A 23185-nucleotide genomic window follows, 5' to 3' on the forward strand; every position below is an offset into this window, starting at 1 on the left:
ATCATTACCCCGAAAGTCGGTAATAATGCCGGAAGGTCGGACCCCAGCCAGGGTTCCCGGAAAGCTGGGAAGGGTGGGCCTGAAAAGGCTGGCCCGTCCCGGAACGATGGGAACAAGGGGTTGCGATCGCTGGTGGGCCCTCAACAGCCACAGAGCAGGGCGATCCAAGGGGAGGACCCCCCCATGGACGAAGGTAGAGCGGAAGAGGAAGATGAAGGCGAATCCGCAAGTAGTAGCGCAGGACGCCAAGCTAAGGCGTAGGAGGGCAGGTGCCAAGCGCGAGAAAGGCGACGCGATCGTCATAAAGACGGAACAGTCCAAGTACTCGGACGTCTTGAAGATGATGCGAAGCGACGCCAAGCTTGAGGGTCTTGGAGCCGACGTACGCAGTAATAGACGTACTCGTACGGGCGAGATGATCCTGGAGCTGAAGCGCCAGAAGGAGCACAAGGGCGCCGCCTATAAAAGGCTGGCAGAAGAAGTCCTTGGTGAGGGTGTGCAGGTGAGGGCTCTGACATATGAGGCGACTCTGAAGGTCAAGGACATTGATGAGATCACCGAAGTGGAAGAGCTTGTCACGGCACTGCGGCAACAGTGCAATGTACAGGTGGCCGTCGCAGCCGTTAAGCTACGGAAAGGGCTAGCAGGGACACAGATAGCTTTAGTTCAGCTACCTGTGGCGGACGTCAAAAAGTCCGTTAAAGTAGGGAGCATAAAGGTGGGTTGGTGTGTATGTCACCTGACATTCCACGAGCCACCAGAGGTTTGCTTCAGGTGTCTGGAACCAGGACACAAGTCGTGGGACTGCAAAGGCCCCGACAGGCGCAAACTGTGCAAGGGATGCGGCGCTGAAGGTCATAAGGCCCAAAGCTGCACGAGTCCGCCCATCTGCATGATCTGTACCGGGAAATCCTCAAACAACAGACATCCGATGGGTGGTCCAAGGTGCCCGGCCTTCAAGAAAGCCGCAGTGAACAACAAATCACAGTGCAGGTAACGCAGCTGAACCTGAACCACTGTGATGCGGCTCAGCAACTGCTTTGTCAGACAGTTTCTGAGTGGGGAGACGGATATCGCCATCATATCGGACCCATACCGAGTACCCGCCGGCAACTGGGTCGCGGATGGGACCAGAAAAATGGCGGCGATATGGACGACGGGTAAATACCCCTTTCAGGAGTTTGTGTCTACTACCTATTAGGGCTTTGCGGTCGCCAAAGTAAACGGGGTCTTCTTCTGTAGCTGTTATGCGCCTCCGCGGTGGCCGAGCAGTACACGCAAATGATGGACCGCTTAACGACCGTGCTAACAGGATGAAGGCCGGTGGTAATAGCGGGTGACTTTAATGCCTGGGCCGTGGAATGGGAAGCCGTTTCACGAACCAGCGGGGTCAGATCCTGCTAGAAACACTGGCCATCTTAGATGTCGACTTGGATAATGTCGGTACCAAGAGTACCTTTAGTCGAAACGGAGCGAAGTCAATTATTGACGTGACCTTTTGAAGTCCTGGTCTAACAAGTAGTTCGAACTGGAGAGTAGATGATGGCTACACTCACAGCGACCACCTGGCGGTTCGCTACAGTATCGACTACAACAACAGCAGACAGCGGATAGAAGAAGAGGCGGCTAGGCCAAGGCCAAGCCCTCGCAGGTGGAACACATCATACTTCGACGAAGGGGTATTTAGGGAGGCGCTCCGCCGTGAGCGAAACTTATTCGATTTAGACGGCGACGAGCTGGTAGCGGTGCTCTCACGTGCGTGTGATGCGACCATGCCTAGGCGAGTCCACCCTAGAAATGGAAGGCCACTGGCTTACTGGTGGACCGACGCGATTGCGGACCTGCGCAGCGCCTGCCTACGAGCTAGGCGGCGGATGCAGCGAGCACGATCAGAGGAAGAGCGAAACGAACGGCGGGTGGTGTTCGCCGCTGCAAAAGCCGCGCTTAAGACTGAGATAAGAGCCAGCAAAAAGGCATGCTTTGAGGGTCTCTGTCAGAGTGCCAATACGAACCCGTTGGGTGACGCCTACAGGATCGTTATGGCCAAGACGAGAGGTGTGATGGCTCCTACAGAGCAATCTCCAGTGATGTTGGAGGGGATCATTGGAGGACTTTTTCCGCGTCATGATCCTAGTCCTTGGCCTCCTTTCGTAGGACAGCCGGGGACTGGGGCTGGCGATGAGGAGAGGGTCACCGATGTGGAACTTGCGGGGATAGCTAAGTCCCTTAGCGTGGCCCCAGGTCCGGACGGAGTTCCGAACCTGGCCTTAAAAGTAGCTATTGCAGAGACTCCCGAGATGTTCAGGTCTGCTATGCAGAAATGCCTGGACGAGGGAGTTTTCCCAGAAGCTTGGAAGAGGCAGAGCCTGGTACTATTGCCAAAGGCGGGGAAACCACCCGGAGACCCGTCGGCATATAGACCAATATGCTTGATTGACACGGCGGGGAAGGTGCTCGAAAAGATAATCCTCAATAGAATGTTGAGGTTCATCGAGGGCGAAAATGGTCTTTCGAGCAACCAGTACGGCTTCCGGAAGGGGAGGTCCACCGTAGACGCTATCTTGTCGGTTACAAAAACCGCCGAGAAAGCACTCGAGCCTAAGAGGAGGGGAATTCGCTTTTGCGCGGTAGTGACTCTGGATCTAAGGAATACATTCAATAGCGCCAGCTGGTCTGCTATTGCCGATGCGCTCTTGCGTCTGGGGATACCGGAGTACCTGTACAAGATTCTCGGAAGTTACTTTCAGAATCGTGTACTAGTCTACGATACGGAGGTGGGTCGGAAGTGCTTTCACATAACCTCAGGAGTCCCGCAAGGTTCCATTCTGGGTCCGGTGTTATGGATTGTCATGTACGACGAGGTGTTGAGGTTAGAGTACCCAGTGGGAGTGGTGATTGTCGGATTTGCCGACGACATTACGCTCGAAGTCTACGGTGAAAACGATCGAGGAGGTAAAGTTGACTACCAACCACTCGATCAAGGTTGTGGAGGCGTGGATGCGGTCCAGGAAACTGGAGCTGGCTCACCACAAGACAGAGGTGACGGTTGTTAATAACCTGAAGTCGGAGCAGCAGACGGAGATCAGTGTAGGAGAGTGCACTATCCTGTCAAAGCGCTCCGTCATGATCGACGATAAGCTTACCTTCGGTAGCCACGTCGATTATGCCTGTAAAAGAGCCTCCACAGCTATTGCGGCACTGTCCCGTATAATGTCCAATAGCTCTGCGGTGTACGCCAGTAAGCGCAAGCTTCTGGCTAGTGTTGCTACGTCCATACTTAGGTATGGCGGCCCGGCGTGGGGCACCGCGCTAAGTACTAAATGCTACCGACGGAAGCTGGAAAGTACTTACAGGCTTATGTGCCTGAGGGTTGCGAGCGCATACCGTACCGTGTCACACGACGCTCTCTGCGTCATTACTGGTATGGTGCCTATCAGCATTCTTATCAGTGAGGACATGGAGTGCTTCGAAATGCGCGGCACAAGAGGCATACGCAAGACTGTCAGGATGGCCTCTATGGTCAAATGGCAGCGCGCGTGGGACAGTTCCACCAAAGGAAGATGGACCCATAGGTTGATACCGAGGGTAGATAGTTGGATTAATAGGCGCCATGGGGAAGTTACATTCCACCTGACACAGGTCTTTACAGGTCATGGTTGCTTCCGACAGTATCTACATCGTTTCGGGCATGCGGATTCTCCCAAATACCCAGTGTGCAATGGTTTAGAGGAAACGGCGGAACACGTTTTGTTCGTGTGCCCGCGTTTTCGCACAATGCGTGACCGCATGCTTGCCACATGCGGGGAGGACACAAACCCGGACAACTTGGTCCAGAGGATGTGTAACACTAGCCCCTCTCTGAAGCAATACCTTCTTGGTGGTTCCGGAGAGACGTAGGGTTTGGCGACCATAGGAATGGTTTAGTGGGTACGAGGAGAGAGTAGTCCTGGATTTTACTTTTGTTGTAGAAGACGGCCTGTCAGACCTACACTACCCTAACCTTCTGTTAGGGTGTCTGTTGAGCAGATTATCCCCCTATGGAAGGAAAAGAAAAAAAAAAAGAGGATGTGTAGGGATGAGTTTGGCTAGAACGCCGTTTCAACGGCTATCACCCATATCGTCTGGGAGCTACAGAGGAGGTGGCGCGTGGACTCGGAGAATGGCTAGTTCAGATGCAGTACAAGAGGTGGTCCAGGGGTTCGGAGTCGGCTTCGTAGGTCTTACCGGTGCCCTGCGGTCGAGATCGACCCTTACAGCGATTAAGTGGCCGCGGAGAAGAAGTCCCGTTAGCGGTGCTGTCGTGGTGTCGGTCTACTGGGTTGGAACCGAGCCCGCGATTGGAAAGGGGTCCCCGGCAAGGGTCGGGGCAGGTGGAGACCCTGCTGTCAGCAACCTTCGGGTGCAGTTGATAGGGCATGAAGGGTAGGGATACCCTTGCCTTCAGCAGGTCAGATCGGGTTGCACGTGGGCATCAGTTCTTGATGTCTGCAAAGCAGTTGGGCGCGGGCGGGGTTGACCTTGCCCGCCTTCCGAGGACAAAGGGAGTGGCGAGGACCACTCGGGAAACTGGCTAAGCGTCAGCATGTTACCGTGATGGACTCTCCAGAGCGAGTCATCGATGTTCGTTGCTGCTAGGCTACGCAGCTAACCTTGAGGGTGCGATGTGCACTAGCCCCTCTCTGAAGCAATACCTTCTTGGTGGTTCCGGAGAGACGTAGGGTTTGGCGACCATAGGAATGTGTTGACGCTCCGTCAACGGGAATGAAGAGGAAGAAAGCAGAGGATTCCGATTCCTTAATGTTTATTGGCGAACATTAAAAAATTCCTAAAATTAAAATTATTAGTTCAAATTAACAACTCCTCATTCAACCACTTACGTTTAGTTCGTTCACTAATCTTCCTACTTCTACTTGCTCACGGTATTTTCTTCCTTTGACTTCCTTTTAGCTCCAACCTATTTCCTACTATAACATTAGAACGTAAGAACTTATTATTTGAATTCATTGAAATGTTCCACTTACGTTGCTTCGGATCAATGAAGAATTCCGATCTTCAGATCAACTAGATCTGCTATAGGTTAGCTAGGCGAATTTACAGTAATTGTCTGTCTAGAAACAGTAACACCTTAGAATTCACATTATTTATATTTCAAGACATAATTACCTCGCTAGGATTAATATCGATGTGAAGAAATTTAGTTCAAGTGTAATTATAAGCAAAAATTTAGAATTTTTAACATTAGCATGACAGCATGTACACTATTTAGTTCAACTTTTCGGGTTTTTGCCATCTCACCAAATCTGCATGCACGTTTGACGTTCGCATTCTGTCATCCGTTCTCGTTCGAGGCGCGTTGCAGATATCATCGTTAGGTAACGCTCAAAATATATTGTTCTGGTGAGCCGCGTCGACCGAGGGGTCGTAACACTCCCCCCCCAGTACGCCAGGGTTCTGGTCTACTGGCTCCTCGCGGCGAACATCTAATACAGCTATCTTCGAAGCCGGTCGCTCGTAGATTCCTTTTGTAGTTTGTACTGCGACTGATCTCACGTGCCCGTCCTTCGCTTGGTTCACTGCAATGACCCGACCTCTAAGCCAACAATTTCTGGGGAGATCTGGATCAACTATCATGACGATATCGTTATGTTCAATGGGTTTGACATTAGCGAACCACTTTGTACGCTTGGTTAATACTGGCAGGTAGTCGCGGAGCCAACGCTGCCAGAATAAGTCCGCTTCCCTTTGCGACTGTCGCCAAGATCTGCGCAGAATCAAGGCTCTATCGTCTAATCGAGACGCAGGTTTGAGCCCGCTTGACGAACCCAGTATAAAATGGTTTGGTGTAAGCACCGGTGCCTCAGGGTCGTCTACAGGAACGTGCGTCAATGGTCTGGAATTGATTAGGTTTTCAATTTCAGCTAGAGTACTGCGGAGTACTTCATCTGTCGGATGGCGCATTGGTAACATCTTTTGAAGGTTCACTTTTACTGTTTGGATGAGCCGCTCCCAGGCCCCTCCCATATGCGGGGAAGCGGGTGGAATAAAGGTCCATTCAGTGTGTTGACTGGATATCTCTTGGATGACTTTCTGTTGGTCCATGTCCCTTAATGCCTCATTTAGTTCCTTGCTAGCAGCAATAAAATTTGTTCCTCTATCGCTATATATTTGGATAGGAACTCCCCGCCTTGCCATGAAACTCCGCAATGCCATTATGCAAGAATCTGCACTTAGTGAATGTGCAACTTCTATATGTACCGCCCTGATTGTTAAACAGGTTATAAGAACTCCCCATCGCTTCTCATTCTTTCTTCCTACTGCCACAGTCATGGGGCCGAAATAATCTATGCCGATGTACGAAAAAGGCCTGGTGTAAGCAGCCAATCTAGCACTTGGAAGGTCTGCCATCGGAGGAAGAAGAGGTGTGGCTCGTTGGTTTTTACAAGTTTGACAGTCAGATTTAACCTTTCGAAACATTCCTCGCAATTTCGGAATTCGAAAAACTTGCCGCAACTCGTTCAGTACTGTCTCGTGATTGCGATGATGATACCGTTGATGATAATCCTGAACGATGAGCTTCGATATGTGGTGATCTTTCGGAAGTATTATTGGGTTTCGGGCATCCGTACTGGCATACTCACACGCACTGATACGACCATGCATTCGGAGCACTCGGTTTTTGTCTAAAAATGGATTCATCGTGAAGATAGAACTCGACTTAGGTATAGGTTTCTCGGTATTCGACAACATAGCTATCTCTTCTGCAAAGGCTTCACTTTGAGCTTGGCGGTAAAGAAGGTTTGAAGCACTCAAAAGCTCATCCTTGGAGAATGGTCCCGTGCTGCGATCAACGCCCGCTGTTTTGCACCTGACATTGGCGATAAATCTGATTGTGGCAGCTGCAACTCGAAGCAAACGATTCCATACCGAAAATTTTGCTACTTGAAATAGCGGCAGTGGCACAACTTTGTGGAAAAGCAAATTGGCACGAAGCTCCTCTTTGGTAGTGTTTGAGCTGAAAGGTTCACATGGCCATGTATCTGCTGATTTCCATAGAAACTCAGGTCCTCTGAACCATCTACTTTGACTGCTAAGATCCGGTGTTCGTTTACATTTAGTTGCTTCATCAGCTACGTTGTCCTGCGAGCTGATCCACTTCCAGTTATTGATATTCGTCTCTTCTAATATTTCGCTAACTCGCCAACCCACGAATGGCGAATATTGACGATGATCTGAACGCAACCAGCATAACACATCGCGGGCGTCCGTCCAAAAGAATCGTTCGTTGATCTTAAAGGACAAGGCTTCAGTAATTGTATTAGCAAGTCTTGCTCCAAGAACCGCACTTTGTAGCTCAAGACGGGGAATTGAGATGAATTTTAGTGGCGCTACACGCGATTTGGCTCCCACAATCGCGCATTCTACCGTATTGCCTTGTTGAAATCGCAAGTATACCACCGCCGCATAACTCAGCTCACTCGCGTCAACAAATGTGTGTAGTTGAATCAGCGTGTCCGGGCCCACTGTGGTCAACAAGCGGTAGCAGCGCGGAATGTTGACGTCTTTTAATTTTGGAAGAATCCGTAACCATTGATCCCATTTTTCATGGAGTTTATCCGGTATTGCGTCATCCCAGTCAATAGCAGATCGCCAAATCTCCTGGAACAAGATTTTGATACAGACGAGTACATGGGATAGCAATCCTAGTGGGTCAAAAATGGACATGAGTGTGCGCAGTACCTCCCTTTTAGTGGGGATTCGATTTCCCGTCAAGAGCTCAGCATCGTGCTTCGGCGAGAGTTTGTAGGTGAAACTGTCCGTATTCGTGCACCACCACATTCCTAGGACCTTTTCTGTACCCAACTCAGATCCAACATGAAGACTTTTGTTGTCTGTTTTCTCTTGATGCAGAGCTTGAAGAACATCGCTGGAGTTAGAAATCCAATTCCGCATTTCAAACCCGGCCTCAGCATGGATGAATCTGACATCTTCCGCTAACTGGATGGCTTCTTCTTCGCTTTCGACGCTGTCCAGCATGTCATCCACATAGTGCTGCTTCGTGATAGCTTCAGCTGCCCTCGGGAATTTGCCAGCATACTTTGTCGCGTTCAAATTTTTAACAAATTGAGCACAACTTGGTGAGCAACATGCCCCGAATGTCATCACTTGGGACACATAGGTACTAGGCACTTCGTCTTCGGGGTCATCCTTCCATAGAAATAGTTGACAACCCTGATCTTCTTTAGCGATTCGCACTTGAAGAAACATTTCTCTTATGTCGCCGCTGATTCCAATCTTATTTTCCCGGAACCTGTATAGTACATCGGTCAGGGGAGTCAATTGATCCGGACCTTTAACCAACATAGAATTCAGAGAAACGTTTCCGGTTTTAGCTGCGCAATCCCAAACGATACGCAGTTTTCCTGGTTTGTTTGCGTTGAACACTGGGAATATGGGTATATACCAGATACGCTGCAACTCTTGAAGTTCTGCTTCTACAAGCTTCCTAATGTAGCCCTTTTCTTTGTAGTCCTCTATTTTTGCACGAAGGGCGACAGCTAGCTCTGGTTCTCTCTTCATCCGGGATTCAAGGCAATGCAATCGTCGCAGTGCTGCAGGCTTACTATTCGGCAATCGAAATTCGTCATATTTCCAAAGAAGGCGCGTTTCGTATTGTCCGTTGTCAGTTTGGACAATTTTATGCAAGATCTCCAGCGCTCGTTGATCCTCCTTGGAAAATAGTGGCTTATCTTGCTTAGTGACTCCAAGGCCTTCTAGAGAGAAATATTCTCGTATCGTTTGCTCAAGGAAATCGTCAGATGTTTCGGAGCAACCGCATTGTACACCGTGATAAGCTAACAACAAATCAGTTCCGTCACAACCTCCGTGAAGAACCCATCCTAGCCTGGTTTTTGTTGCTATAGGTTCATTAGGCTTTCCTTCTCGCCCTTTCAGAGGATAACCGAGATTTGCGTTTTTCATACCAATTAGTATCCGTGGTTGCGCGTTCTGATAAGACTCTACCGGAATCCCTCGCAAATGTTTGTAATGATCCGCCATCTCGCGCGCATCAACGGACTGACGGAACAGATCTAAAGCGGAAACCGTGTGAACTCCCTGAAGCCAATACCTTTTTGCATTTGGACCGGTTCCAGAAATCTGGACGTTCACCTTGATTGAGTCATTTTCTGAGCGACACATGTTTCCCGTCCACTTGAGGCAGAGAGGTTCATGATTCCCTTCTACTTTCAGTTCCATAGCTAGATCAGCATCCATTAAAGTATAGGAAGATCCATCATCGAGGAACGCGAACGTCCTTATGGGCTTATCTGGTCCGTAGAGAATTACAGGAACAACTCGGAACAAGGTCTTGTTGGTGATCTGATGATGGATGTTGCATTCACTCTCGGATGATCTTGTGGTATCTGCTGCAAGGTTCTCGCGTGGCGCATCGGATTTTACCCCGGTCTTCACAGCAGCTTTCTGGTCTCGCAAATTATTATGCAGAAGCTCGTGATGTTTGAATTCACAGCCGTTTTTGCCGCATAGTTTCTGTATCTTGCATGGTCCCTTGTGAGTATTGAGACATTTTCTGCACAGTCCAAATTCTTTGACAACAGCCCATCGTGAATTATACCCCATTTCATAGAACCGTTGACATTTGTCTATGGTGGGACAGTTGCTTTTGCACACTAAACACGCCGCATCTGTTTTCTTGAACTGATCCGTCAAAGTTCCTTCCTTGAGCAGCTTCCTCGGTTGATCGTCGACTTCCTCAGCATGAGCATTCAGAAACGCTGGATTATTCTTTCCTACTCGATTGATCTTGGGATCACTGGGTGGCCCAGCAAGCGGACAGATATCCTCCGCGAGCTCATACAACCAACCAGAGAAGATTGACAAATTCACAGCAGCAAAATTACGACGATATCTGGCCCAATCCAGTTTGATTGCGGACGGTAATTTATCCACGAGTTCACGGAGAAGAGCCACGTTGTAGGAATATTCTTCCAGCTGACACGCCTCGATTGTGGCGCACAAATTTTGCACAGCAAGCGCAAATTCGATAATGGTATCTAATTTTTCAGCTTTAGGAGCCGGAGTTGAGCTGATTTTGGCCATTAAGTTGTGCACTATAATCTCTGGATTTCCAAATCTCATTTTCAGGGTTGAAATAATTTGAGTCACGTTCATCGGGTGCATTAGCATGCATTTGACTGCTTCGAAGGCTTTTCCCGTGAGGCATTTCTGCAAACGAACAAGATTCTCCTCCGCTGTATATCCGCACATGCTTGTCGTAGTTGTGAACGAGGAGAAAAACAGTGGCCATTCTTCAGGAGTCCCACTGAAGGTCGGAAGTTCACGTGACACGGCCTGGCGAGCTACAACTTGACTACGAGTTAGATTGTTGTCCTCATCATCTTCAAACAGGTCACGTCCCAGCGAAGATCGACCGAGTCCAAGCAAATTCACGTTTCTCGATTGTCTGTCCGGCTGATGGTTGGCATTTGGTCGATGTATCCTAGAGTTTACGGTTTGATGCTGGGGGGCGGTAGCTTCTGGTTGACGCACTGGCATACTGGCATATCGGTCCGTTGCAGAAGTTGGAAACATTCTAGGTTGACGGAATGATACGGTTTCAAGCCGAGCAGGAATTCTTCTAGATATCTCTGGCTGACTACAGATCGGATACGCGTTGTTGTAAGGTGGTTGTCTAGCTATGTTCACATCAAGTAATTCCGGAAGCACTTCTGGATCTGGCACTGCTGGGCCTGCGTTCAAACGATTGTTGACCCATTCATCCACTCGATCCTCGACTTTGTCTTCTTCGATTTCAGCAACCGACGACGACTCGCTGGCAATCTCCAAAAGGATGGCGTACCGCTTTTGAAGATACTCTCGCTTTTTCAAGTTCTCCTCTTCTTGCAATTTCCGCTCCTCGTCGAGCATTTTCAACTCCAACTCTAACTGTTTCTGCTTGGTGGACCTCTTCGAAGCTCCAGAGTGCTGACTTGATGTCTCCCCGAAGACTTGCTTCGCGTTACTTCGAGGTATGTTCGACGTTGATTTCAGCGGCTCTTTCGAAGATTTTCCAGCTAGAGGTCCAGAGGTAGGGATGATGGTGCTGGATGCCAGGGGGATGTTTGTGACTGCTGGTATCGGCTGGGCTCCAGAAGATATCGGGGGACACTGGCTGATCTCAGTCATCCTCGGAAAACTAGTGACAGTACATGCTGTTGACTGTATTACGGCATTCGATGACATCAACGTGTAAGGTGGGTTAGGCGAATCCGAACTTCCGGCGAGGGTGAATATGCCTGGTGGTGCTAGCATATTTGAAGGGACGGGGGTACTAGTTACAGTATAGGCAATTAGCGGATTCAAGGTATTGCTAGCTTTATTGGCAGAAACAGGCGGAAATATCATATTCGATGGAACGTGAGTTAACACAGACTCGTTAACATCACAACTTGTTACGTGGGGCAAGGCGGGTAAATTTATCGGAATTTGGGGAACAACATTCAATGGAACTGATGTAACTCTTATAGCGGGGTTTATGGGAGCTGACGTACTCACGGCCGGTTCTGTAGAGGTTACCTTAGACGAATGTTTCTTCTTGGCTCCTTTGGCGGCCGACTGGCATATAGGGCAATGCCAATCGCGGTCAGCGACACCTCGGCTCACTTCTACACACGCAAAATGGTACCAGTCGTCGCATTTATCGCACTGGACCATTCGAGTGTTGTCATCGTCGGTGCAGGCTTTGCAGTGTTGAGAGCCATCATTACGCACGATGTCTTCTCGTGTAGACCCAGCTGCAGACCGACCATCACGGGCTGCTGCAGTGCTCCTCGTCTTGATTGGCGTTCGCCCAAGCATCGCCCAATCGGTATGGGAGATAAACGAATTTTTTAATTTGTTGACGCTCCGTCAACGGGAATGAAGAGGAAGAAAGCAGAGGATTCCGATTCCTTAATGTTTATTGGCGAACATTAAAAAATTCCTAAAATTAAAATTATTAGTTCAAATTAACAACTCCTCATTCAACCACTTACGTTTAGTTCGTTCACTAATCTTCCTACTTCTACTTGCTCACGGTATTTTCTTCCTTTGACTTCCTTTTAGCTCCAACCTATTTCCTACTATAACATTAGAACGTAAGAACTTATTATTTGAATTCATTGAAATGTTCCACTTACGTTGCTTCGGATCAATGAAGAATTCCGATCTTCAGATCAACTAGATCTGCTATAGGTTAGCTAGGCGAATTTACAGTAATTGTCTGTCTAGAAACAGTAACACCTTAGAATTCACATTATTTATATTTCAAGACATAATTACCTCGCTAGGATTAATATCGATGTGAAGAAATTTAGTTCAAGTGTAATTATAAGCAAAAATTTAGAATTTTTAACATTAGCATGACAGCATGTACACTATTTAGTTCAACTTTTCGGGTTTTTGCCATCTCACCAAATCTGCATGCACGTTTGACGTTCGCATTCTGTCATCCGTTCTCGTTCGAGGCGCGTTGCAGATATCATCGTTAGGTAACGCTCAAAATATATTGTTCTGGTGAGCCGCGTCGACCGAGGGGTCGTAACAGAATGTGTTTAGTGGGTACGATGAGGGAGTAGTCCTGGCTTTTACTTTTGTTGTAGAAGACGGCCTCAGACCTATACTACCCTAACCTTCTGTTAGGGTGTCTGTTGAGCGATCATCTGCTATGGTTTAGAAGGAAAAAAAATCTGCACGAAAATGCCCTGTACTGTGCTTCAATGAGGTCTATGATTTTCTCAGGAGCACTCTTGTGCCTGAGGGCTTCCCAGATGTTTTCGTGATTGAGACGGTCGAAAGCTTTTTCGTAATCAATGAACACCAGGTAGAGAGACTCTTGGAATTCATTGATTTGCACACATGATCGTCCAGTACGGAATCCAGCTTGCTGCCGTCGGAGAGTTGCGTCAATCTTCTCCTGTATCCGGTTAAGGATCACTTTGCAGAGGACTTTGAGAACGATACACAGTAACATGATGCCCCACCAAGTATCGCATACAGTCAGGTCACCCTTTTTGGGCACCTTTACTAAGACGCCTTGCATCCAGTCGACCGGAAAAGTCGCTGTTTCCCATATGTTGCAGAATAATTGATGCAGCAGTTGTGCAGATACGGGCTTTGAGCATCTCCGCTGATATGCGATCGACAACTGGGGCCCTATTCGATTTCATGCTACGGATGACTGTTTCTATCTACTGCACTGATGGAGCTTCGCTGTTGACACGGGTAATGCGTCGAACCTTTGGTAGATCATGCTGAAATGATGATGGTGTGGCCGACACTTGAAAAGGGTTTCCAAAGTGCTCGAACCAGCGTTTCAACTGGACAGCTGGGTCGGTCAATAACTGACTAGACGCGTCTTTCACGAGCATCGTAGTATTAATAAGGTAACGTGAAACAGCGTCGTTTTACATTCTTCTCGTGGAGCGGATCTGGAGTGATGGTTAGAACACTTGACTATCACGCCGAGGACCTGGGATCGAATCCCACTCCCGACAAACTCGCAAAATGTGAGTTCTTCCTTCGGAAGGGAAGTAGCCTAGGGCTAAAAATCTCGTTAATACAGATAAAAAAATACTTTCATCTCGAGAGCCGAATAGCGCTAACGGGCTACGGCTTTGGCACCTTCTGTTTTCGCTCGCTCTATTGCAGCTTTGGCGTTTCTTCGCTCTTCTATCTTCCTCCTGGTATCATGTACGATTGACTACTTTCTCCGGGTGCGTAGCTCACCCAGATTATTCTCGCCGGTGGGGATGAAGGCGTACTTGATGGTGCTCAATTGTACTTCTACGCTTTCACCTTCCGAAATATCCGCAGCTCGGTTCTCTAGTTTCACGACGAAAATCCTTTTTACCGCAGCGTCTTCCAGCCGGCGTGTGTTGAACCGGCGCCCGATTTTCTTCTCCTGTCGATGGATCCTGGCAATGCGCTTCCGGGTCCCGCCGCTGATTAAGAGATTATGATCGGACGCAATGCCGGCGCTACGTTTGTTCCGCACATCAAGAAGGCTCCGTCTCCATTTTCGGCTGATGCAGATGTGGTCGATTTGAGTTTCCGTGACGCCATCACGGGAAGCCCTTGTCACTTTGTGCACTGGTAGATATGGAAAGAGCGAATCTCCCTCCAATCACCAGGTCATTGTTGCCACAAAACTCTGCAAACAGATCTCCGTTCTTACTCATTTCTCCGAGACCATGGCGTCCCGTGACGTGCTCATAGTCCGAGTTGTCGAAACGAGCCTTCGCGTTGAAGTCGCCCGTGAGGATTATGATATCGCCTTTAAGAAACTTTTCCACGACAGCATTCAGTTGACTGGAAAAGTTCTCTTTGCCTTGCCATTCGGCAGCATCGGTTGGCACGTAATATTGGATCAAGGCAAGGTTTCGAACCCGTGTTCTGAATCTGGCTACAATTATCCCCTCATTAGAAGGTTCCCACTTCATGAGCGCAGCGTGGGTATGAGCGCTGAGCAGAAAACCAACTCACGGCGAGGAGAAACATGTTCAACTTGTAGGCCAGAAAATAGCAGAATTTGACCTGACGCCAATCTGTGTTCTCCAAAGTTCGGCCAACGGGCTTCGCTCAGTCCTAGGATCTCAAGCTTCATACGGCATGCCTCATTGGCTAGTTGTGCCTGTTTACCCTGCTGGGATAGGGTTAATGCATTCCAAATTCCAATTCTTTTCCGTTGTTTCGCTCTAGAAGTCGTTACCGTTGAACCAGTTCGTAATCTTCCATTTTCGGTTTCTGTAACGGTTTTGGGTTTCGAGAACAGTAGGTTATTGGCCTAAGGTCCCCTATCCACCGTGGTGGGGCTGCCACCATAGGTATAATTTCCGGTGGAAGAGCATTCCATACACAGCCGCTGGATGCCTGAACAGACGCTGTTTGAGCCGCACCTTTTTGGTGAACAGACGCTCGGCACGTACCTTTTTAATCTAGCTGATGTCAGAAGGACAACAGTGCTCAGGCTGCACTACCAGCTAAGCACACAACTCTTAGCTGGCGAACTTTGTCATCGCTTGACAATTCTTGTCGTTTCACCCTTGGTCTCACCGTTTTGCAGCGCCACCATGTCCAACGCTTATGACAATTTACATTATTTCTGCTATGGCTGCAAGTGGGTAACGCAATGGCGTTGACCTAAATCTGTACCAACCTACAAAAGGTGTCCTTTACTCCTTCTTTCGACTGTTTCGCTCATTCGATCAAAAACAACATTTTTGCTGATGGCGCCAACGATTCCAAAATATTGTTACCACACAAAAACAGTTTTACGACCAACAGAAATATATACGAGAATGGCACTCACATAAGGTACTTCATTTCAGACGGTACGTCATCTCGCCACTTTTGCGAATGCAGTGTCGCTCATATTTTTCTTCAACGCCACCACCACCCATCATGGAAAGAAACTGAAAGAAAGCTCTTACATTCTTTTTCCAGTCCCTGGCCGCAAGCGAACAATTTCAACCCGTAACCAACCGCGGCGAAGAAAGTCGAAGCAAAAATATATGATTGGCGCTTTTTCGTAGATCGTTAAGCTTTTTTTTGCTCGCGCGTTGTCTTGCTTTTCAATGCTGCGAACCACAAACGTTACAAATAGTGAGCTAATAAACGAAGGTCTTCGGGAGACGGGTTGGGACCATTCACACAACTGCACCGTCACAGTCTTCCCTTTTGGAGCCGGTTGGTTTCGCTTTAATGTGGGTCTCGGTTTGGTTGCAGTAAACAACCCGGTCTGTCTCTTCTGTGCAATCCAATCATTCATGCCAATTCGAACCGGTAAACGAACCGAAATTCAATTTGTTTTGTTTGACATTTATGCATGATTGCGCAATCAACCTCTTTATGATTCATGATCGAAAGATGGTTTCATACGGTGATGAACGACCGGGAACGTGAAATTTCTGTCTGATGGTTTTACGGAGTTGTTTGTAAGCACCACAAAACACTTATATTTTTCGTCACTCTTGTGCTGTCACTTCAAGTTGGGCTTTTACCGTTTATTTTCACATTTTTTTACTCAACATTTCGCTTAACTGTTCGGTTTTCAGTTGTTGTAATGTTGCAACTCTTCAAAGCTCATTAAATTACGTTGAACACACCTTGAACCTCGCGAGTAAACGGAGGTCTATCTGTAAGATTTTGTAGAATTATGTTACAAGAACTATGTTAAAACTATACAATCCTTTAAAAAGGCACAATATATGTGACCGAAACGTCAGGTGTTGAACCAATGTACGTTTATGATAGCACAGAGAATGAAAGCCGAAACTCCCCGCCAGCATTACCCGTTTTTTTTGAGAAATCTATCTTGAAGAATAATTTCTCTTCAAGAATCTTTTAAGCTGTAAATGCAAGAATGTCATCCAGTATTTCTCTGAGAACTCCTTCAGGAATTTTTACAGTGTAGTCTCCGAGGCTGTTTTAGAGTACTTAAAAAAATCTTGCAACGGCTTCATCGAGTATTTCTCGGAATATTTGTTCAGGAATCTATCAATAATATCTCTGAGGATTCATCTAGAAGATCCTCCAAAGAATTCTTGAAAAATTCCAGAAAAACACTACCTACAAAAAAATCATCAATGATTCTGTCGGAGCCAGACATTATTTCAAGAATTTACATCGGGATTCCATCAGATTTCTTCACACATTTCTCCGTTGCTTTCAGGAGATCCTCCAAATATTCCTTCGATGATTCTCCACGGAATTCAAATATTTTTCCATAGATTCTTCAAGGATTTATCAATTATTCCCTCACATAACTCTTTCAGATATTTCCCCAAGAATTTATCTTGGCATTTCCTCAAGCATTAATCACTCATCTTGGATTTTTTTAACATTTCTTTTTTTTTTATTTTTATTAATGTGTATTTTAACTTATAGCTAATTCTACACTTCGTTTAACATTTCTTAAGATTTCTGCATTTCAAATTTTTCCAAAGATTCCTCCAAAAATTAAAGCAAAGTTTTTTCCGAAAATTTTCTGCAAGGATTCTTTAAGCAGTTTCTCTAAGATTTTACTGAGAGATTCATCCTTGAATTCCTCCAGGAGTTTTCTAAAGGACCCATTCAAAAATTATTGAAAAAAATTTTCCAAGGATTCCAACAGAAGAAAATTCTTAGAGGAACTTGTGTAGGAATTCTTTCGAGTTTTCCCAAACTTTCATCTGGGAACTCTCCTAAAAAATTCTATTCCGATTTTTGATAAGACTCCTTCAAAATTCTTTCGATAAACCTTTTGAATCATTCTATGTTTCTGTCAAGAATTTCTCCAGGATTTATGTATCATTCCTTCAATAAATGCTTTAAAAATCGTTTAAAGAATTGTTTGAGAATTCCTGGTAGGGTTAACATTCCAAGTAACAATGATAGTTGAATAACAGCTTATTCAGCCAGAATTTTTAAAATCAAGCTAAATAGCGGTTTATTTAGCCGTTGTTTAGCAATAGTGTTCCTTTGGATGCCCTTAGTAATCTTACAATCCCAAATTCATCCTATTCGATAACAAAGCGATTACGACACCGATTGATTACGTAATTTTCGTCATCATTCGGGATCACTTCTTACAAATACACAAACATAAGAAACAAAACAAAAAGCGCTTTATTCCTTTGTTCTGAGTAGAATTAAAATGCGTATTTATCATCTTATCAAAACAATTAATTTCTCCAGAAGTTTCTTCAAGGGTTCCTCCTTTATGACTGGTTTGCCACTTTCTTCAGGAATTCTTAAAGATTGCCTAGAAGCATCCTAGTAATTAATGCAAGGCTAAGATTTCAAAGAGGACATCCATCGGGAATTCTTCAGGAATCGCTTCAAGAATTCCTACGAGAATTTTTCCAAGGAATCTTAAAATGTTTCTTTTAAAAAATCTCTTGGAAATTATGAAAAGATTCGTTCAGAATTTCTTCAGGGATCATGTTAGAAACTCCTGCAAAGGTTAAAGCTTTCATGTTTAATTTATTCAACATCTTCTCCAAGGGTTTTACCGACAATTACTTTTTAGATTTTTCCAGGGAAGTCTAAAAGGTTTGATTCAAAATTCTAAAGGAATTTATTCAAAGAAGCCTTTAGAAATTCCTCCCAAACTTCTTTCTGGATGTTTTCCAGAGATATCTTTAGGAGTTCATCCAATAAATTCTCTTACGATTGCTCCAAAGATTCATTCAGAATTTATCCAAGTATTCTCTTGGTTTTTTTTTCAATTGATTCCATTCATTCATTCTTAAATGGATTTTGCTAGGTATTCTTTCATGCAAGGATTTCTTCATGTATTTATATATGTAATTACTCCTGCAAGATTTTTTCGAAGATTCTTACACAAATACAGGGGATAGACAAAATGATCGGGACAGGCAAAATTTTCACTATTTAAAAAATGGTCAAATAGCTGCAACTTTTGAAAAGTGCATCAAAAAATCTTTTTTTTTTTACTGTAAGTTGATAAGCTAGTTGTGTATCAATGGTCCAAATTTGGGAAAGATCGGGCTATTCTACATGAAGTTAGAAAAATTCTAGAAAAAGTAATAATTATCAGATAGCCAACTTTGCATATCTCCGGATTCAATGAACCGAATGCAATGAAATTTTGAGCATTTATGACTTTTATGATTGGCTTTGGAAAACTTTCAACATAACCTAAAATTATTAACACGGAAGAAAATATGGCGATTTCATTAATTTTATGATTTTTTAATAAATTGGTCTGATTTAATTTGCTTCCCATTACTTTTTCAATTTATTGCCGGTAATTTTGTTACTTCCTTTCAAACCATGTTCATATTGAAGTCAATCAGAGGAAATTTAAATAAACTTTAATTACCACCTCGAATTTTGAAGCGATGTTGATTTTTTTGATAATTTGGTGTTCTATCGGCAAAATAATCTAATCGGTATAATTTTCTTCCGAGTTAACAATTTGAAGTTATGTCAAACGTTTTTCAAAGCTTACCATATAAGTCATGAATGCTCAAAATTTCATTGCATTTCGTACATTGAATTCACAGATATAGCAGTTCAAAGTTGGCTATCGGATAAATATGACTTTTTCTAGAATTTTTCTTACTTTATGTAGAATAGCCTGATCTTTCCCAAATTTGGACCATTGATACATAACTAGTTTATCAACTAATTTTAGATTTTTTAAAATGTACTTTTCAAAAAGTTACAGCTATTTGACCATTTTTTGAAAAGTGGAAAACTTTGCCTGTCCCGATCGTTTTGTCTATCCCCTGTACCTCCAAGAAATTCTAAAGGAGTTCCTCCAGATGATGCATTGAGTGGTTTTACTGGAAATGCTTTAGAAATTCCTCCAATAAGCCTTACAAGGATTCAGGAATTCCTTGAATTGACTTCGGCCGTTCCGTTGTAAATTCTTGGATTTTTTTTTTAATTCACTATAGTGTATCTCATAAAACTTCAAAAGTTTTAACAGACGGAATTCCGAAAGGAATTATCAAACGAAATTTCCAAAGGAATTTCTGAGGAATTACCGGAGAAGTGTTCAAAAACTGCCATTTATATTTATACACGAATTAACTAATTAATTTTACTTTTTACTTTTTTTAGTACTTGTCTTGTTTTTTTTACTATTAATTTATTTTAAGCACCCTTAAATACCTGTAGAATGAATTTCGAAAGAAACTATTGAAAAATTACAAAAGTAATGGACAGGTTTATTAGCAAAAAGACTGCCGGTAAACTATCGAAAAATAAAGTTGATATCCCGGAGGAGTTGCCTGATAAATATCCAAGGCAATTGGCAACAAAAAAAGTAATGTCGAAGATATTTTTGAAAATAATAACCTAAATCAATTTAGAATATTATTGCCGAGAAAATTCCAAAACAGTTACCGAACCAAATTTCGAAGGAATTGCCGAAATGGTTTTCAAAAAAAAAAAAAAAATAAATCCCCAAAAATAATCTTATAGGTATTTTTGGATCAAATCCAATTATAAATGCTAAAAGGATTTCCAAATAATTTGCCGAAAAAACTACCTGGGCGGAGTTTGAAAGTTTTTTACAGGTAACTCACAGGAAATTCGTCGTATGCATTTCCAAAGTTAATGCCAAATGAATTACCCAATCAATTCACGTAGGAATTGACAAAGACGTTCCCAGAAAAGTGTTGAAGTTATTTCCAAAGTAATTACTAGAGGACAACGAATTGTCAAACAAACGGCAAAATCTTGCAGACGGAAGTTTCAATTAAATTTCTTTAGAAATGAAAATCTAAAGAAGTTCGCAAAGCCATTGCTGTAGCATTTCCGAGAATTGATCAAAGAATTTACTTAAGGAACTGCCTTATAATGTATCTAAAGAACTGCCGCAGAAATTTTCTATGGGACTTCGAACGGAGTTCCTAAAAATCTGGAAAATGTTTACCATAGGAATTGCGAACTCAAATTTCGACGCAATAGCTGACACAGTTTCCAATAGAATTGCCAAAGAAATTTTCTAAGAATAATGCAGAATGAATTCAGAAAAATTAGGAATTTCCATAGGAATTTCCGAAGAAAATTTTCAGAGTAATTGCCGAAGGGATTTGCAAATTAATTTTTAAAGACATTTCTTAGCGAATTACTAAACGGATTTCCAAAATAATTACTGATAAAGATCCAGAAGAAAGTTCCGAAGAAATACTTCAGAATTTCTAACAAAACATGTAGAAATTCTTTCAAGAATTCTCACAGAAATTCCTCCAAGAAATTCTACTGGAATTTCTTCAATGATTCTGTCAGATATTCTTTCAGCATTTCCATTAGTCCCTCAAAAGATTTCTTTAACGATAACAACAGTATCGTTCGGATTTTCTTCGCGAAACTTCTATAACTACTAACGATTTCATCAAGCAAAAAAAAGCATTTAATCCAAATGAAGAACTCCAAGATCTTTGTTTTGGATATCTTTTACGATTAATCTTGCAATTACTTCAAGGACTTCTTCACAAATTTATCCAAGCTTTCCTTCGATTGCTTCGGGAACTCCTTAAAGGGTTTCTGAAGGAATTTCTTCAGTATTATGTTTTCTCAAGAACTACATAAAGAATTTCTTAAAAATTTCCATAAACGATTCTTTTGGCGCTACCCCACATGTTTCCTTCAGAAATTTTCCAGAGGAATACTTTAGGAATTTCTTCAAGATTTTTTTTTTAAGGTTCTTCAATAGCTCTTTTGCAATTCTTCTGAATTTGTTCAAGGATTCCTTCAGTTATGCCTGCAAGGATTTCTTCAAAAATTATGCTAGCGGGGATTTTTGGCTTCCAGTTTCTATGTAATCATAAATGGATATTGGTTCAACACCTGACGTTTCGGTCACATATATTGTGCCTTTTTCAAAGGATCTGCAAATTGAACAGGTTTTAACATAGGTTTTAAGCATAATTCTACATAATATTACAGATACAGTCCCTCCGTTTACTCGTGAGGTAATGTATGTATTAACCATAGTCGCACGTCTTCACTTTACTATAACGAGAAAACAGAATTATTCGGGTACCAGTTTCCGAAAAAGGTATCTAAACACCCACGTGGTTGAGTTGGTTGGCGCACTTTTTAAAATCTATCAGTTACGATCTGTTTTACCTCCTACGATCTACCTCTTACCGGCGGCGTCACTTTCGCGCCAGATTTCGATTCTGTCTGTTTCTCGTTATAGTGATGATCGCTATTGTGCACCTATTCCTCTGTTCTTCTATGTGTTGTTTGCTGTGTCGTTTTGACTGTGTGTAATACCCCTGCGTACGTGCCGCTCAGGTTTCCGGTGTCAGTTCGTTTGTTAACAGTGTTTAGTGTGTTCAAGATGTGGCATGACTCTAATATGGCTAAATTCTGTTTTTTGTTGCTTGAGTCTAATACTCAAGCAACAAAAGGTACTAATAGAAAATTGTTATTGTTGATGATACAGTGATCTAGTAGCGCTGTTTTCTCTCTCAGTCTTGTCATCTTATGATCCGTCTCGTCTGCTCGTAGTTCATCCAGTTTGTTGATCGTCGATCGGTGACCAGACACGCGATCTTTTAGTCGGCACGATAGAGACTGGAAGCCGAAAATCCCCGCTAGCATAATACCAATCACAGTCGATCCCCTTACATCATCGTAACAATGGCCAAATTTCTTCAGAAATTTCTCCAATAATTGCTGTAGGAAATCGTCCAAAGATTCCTTGGGCGATTTTTTCATTTCTACCGTTGCCTAGATCCTCAATGCCTGCGTATTTTGCACCAATCAGGTGTTTGACGAAGTACTGTTGCCACCTTTCGGCCACCTCCTGTTGTTTCGTCAAGATGCACGCATCCTTATCCCGGCACATATAGGCTTACGGCACGTGATGAGCTGTGCTTCTGGTAGAACCCACGTGATTCTTGGGAACGGCACAAAAATTTTATTTCCTCACACTTCGCGTTCTTTCTTCCAAGACATATCGGAGTGAAATGTTTCATACAAGTACTGTTTTCTTATCTACTATTTCTGAGAAATACTTGTTCAAATCTACCACGATCCCTAGGGAACTTCTTAAATCATCATAAACTATTTGGATGCACTGTATGATGAATCGTATTCGGTAGATGAAGATGCCATCCACCCGTCCATCGCTGGTTATTATGTTTCCACGCGGCCATGTCGACCGCCGACGCTCCTCACCGGATGAAGGATGGGAAATTTGCACCACCAAGCGAATCTTAATTCATGAAGCACTTGTGCATGCAAACACGAAATTCCCCAATAATAAAACGAACATATGTTGACAAATACATCTTGCCTCGTTCGACATTCCCATTTGTCGATGTTGGGAGCGAGCAGCAGCACGTGAATGAAAGTAAGACACGGAAAGCGCCAGTCAGCGCACACCCCTTATAACCAGAAACGCTTCGGCGGAATACGGCAGTCAGTAGTAGCATATTCTTTCACGTTCCCGGAGTCGTCGTTGGTGCCCTCGTAGTCGAATGGTCTCCGGGTTTGCTCCTTCGTTCTTCGTTCCTGTTTGCATCCCTCTACTACTGTTAGGTAACCCTGGTTCGACACGTGTACAGGGTACCTTTACTGCAGCACTATTCACAGCCAGTAGCGAGATTGTGCCACAAACGGAGAAAGCTCAACGCTCTTCGTAGGTATAAACTGCCAG

At 44.3% G+C, this 23185-nt stretch overlaps 2 protein-coding genes across 9 annotated transcripts in view; one reads left to right on the forward strand and one right to left on the reverse strand.

The window, feature by feature from the left end:
- LOC109424163 (E3 ubiquitin-protein ligase TRIM9) overlaps positions 1–23185 on the forward strand; it is a 540509-nt gene that overhangs the window by 54830 nt on the left and 462494 nt on the right. The window lies entirely within an intron of this gene.
- Positions 4744–12598, reverse strand: LOC134288004 (uncharacterized). 7 transcript variants are annotated; one of them, XR_009997682.1, is made up of 3 exons: positions 5164–12598; positions 5022–5104; positions 4744–4961 (listed from the first exon to the last, which is right to left on the reverse strand). XR_009997682.1 is itself a non-coding variant. In XM_062851493.1 (3 exons), the coding sequence occupies exon 3, from the start codon at positions 11875–11877 to the stop codon at positions 5380–5382; it is 6498 nt and encodes a 2165-aa protein (XP_062707477.1). In that variant the 5' UTR covers positions 11878–12137; positions 12198–12280; positions 12340–12598; the 3' UTR covers positions 4744–5379. The 7 variants fall into 7 exon arrangements, 2 of the variants coding, with proteins under 2 accessions (XP_062707477.1, XP_062707478.1); XR_009997683.1 differs by having other exon boundaries at positions 4744–4964; XM_062851493.1 differs by having other exon boundaries at positions 4744–12137; positions 12198–12280; positions 12340–12598.

This window comes from Aedes albopictus, chromosome 2 (assembly GCF_035046485.1).
Source record: "Aedes albopictus strain Foshan chromosome 2, AalbF5, whole genome shotgun sequence".
Classification (NCBI taxonomy): Eukaryota; Metazoa; Arthropoda; class Insecta; order Diptera; family Culicidae; genus Aedes; species Aedes albopictus.

Coding starts and splice junctions, on each gene's coding strand:
- LOC134288004 (XM_062851493.1), bottom strand. CDS start 11,877: ATGCTTGGGCGAACGCCAATCAAGACGAGGAGCACTGCAGCAGCCCGT.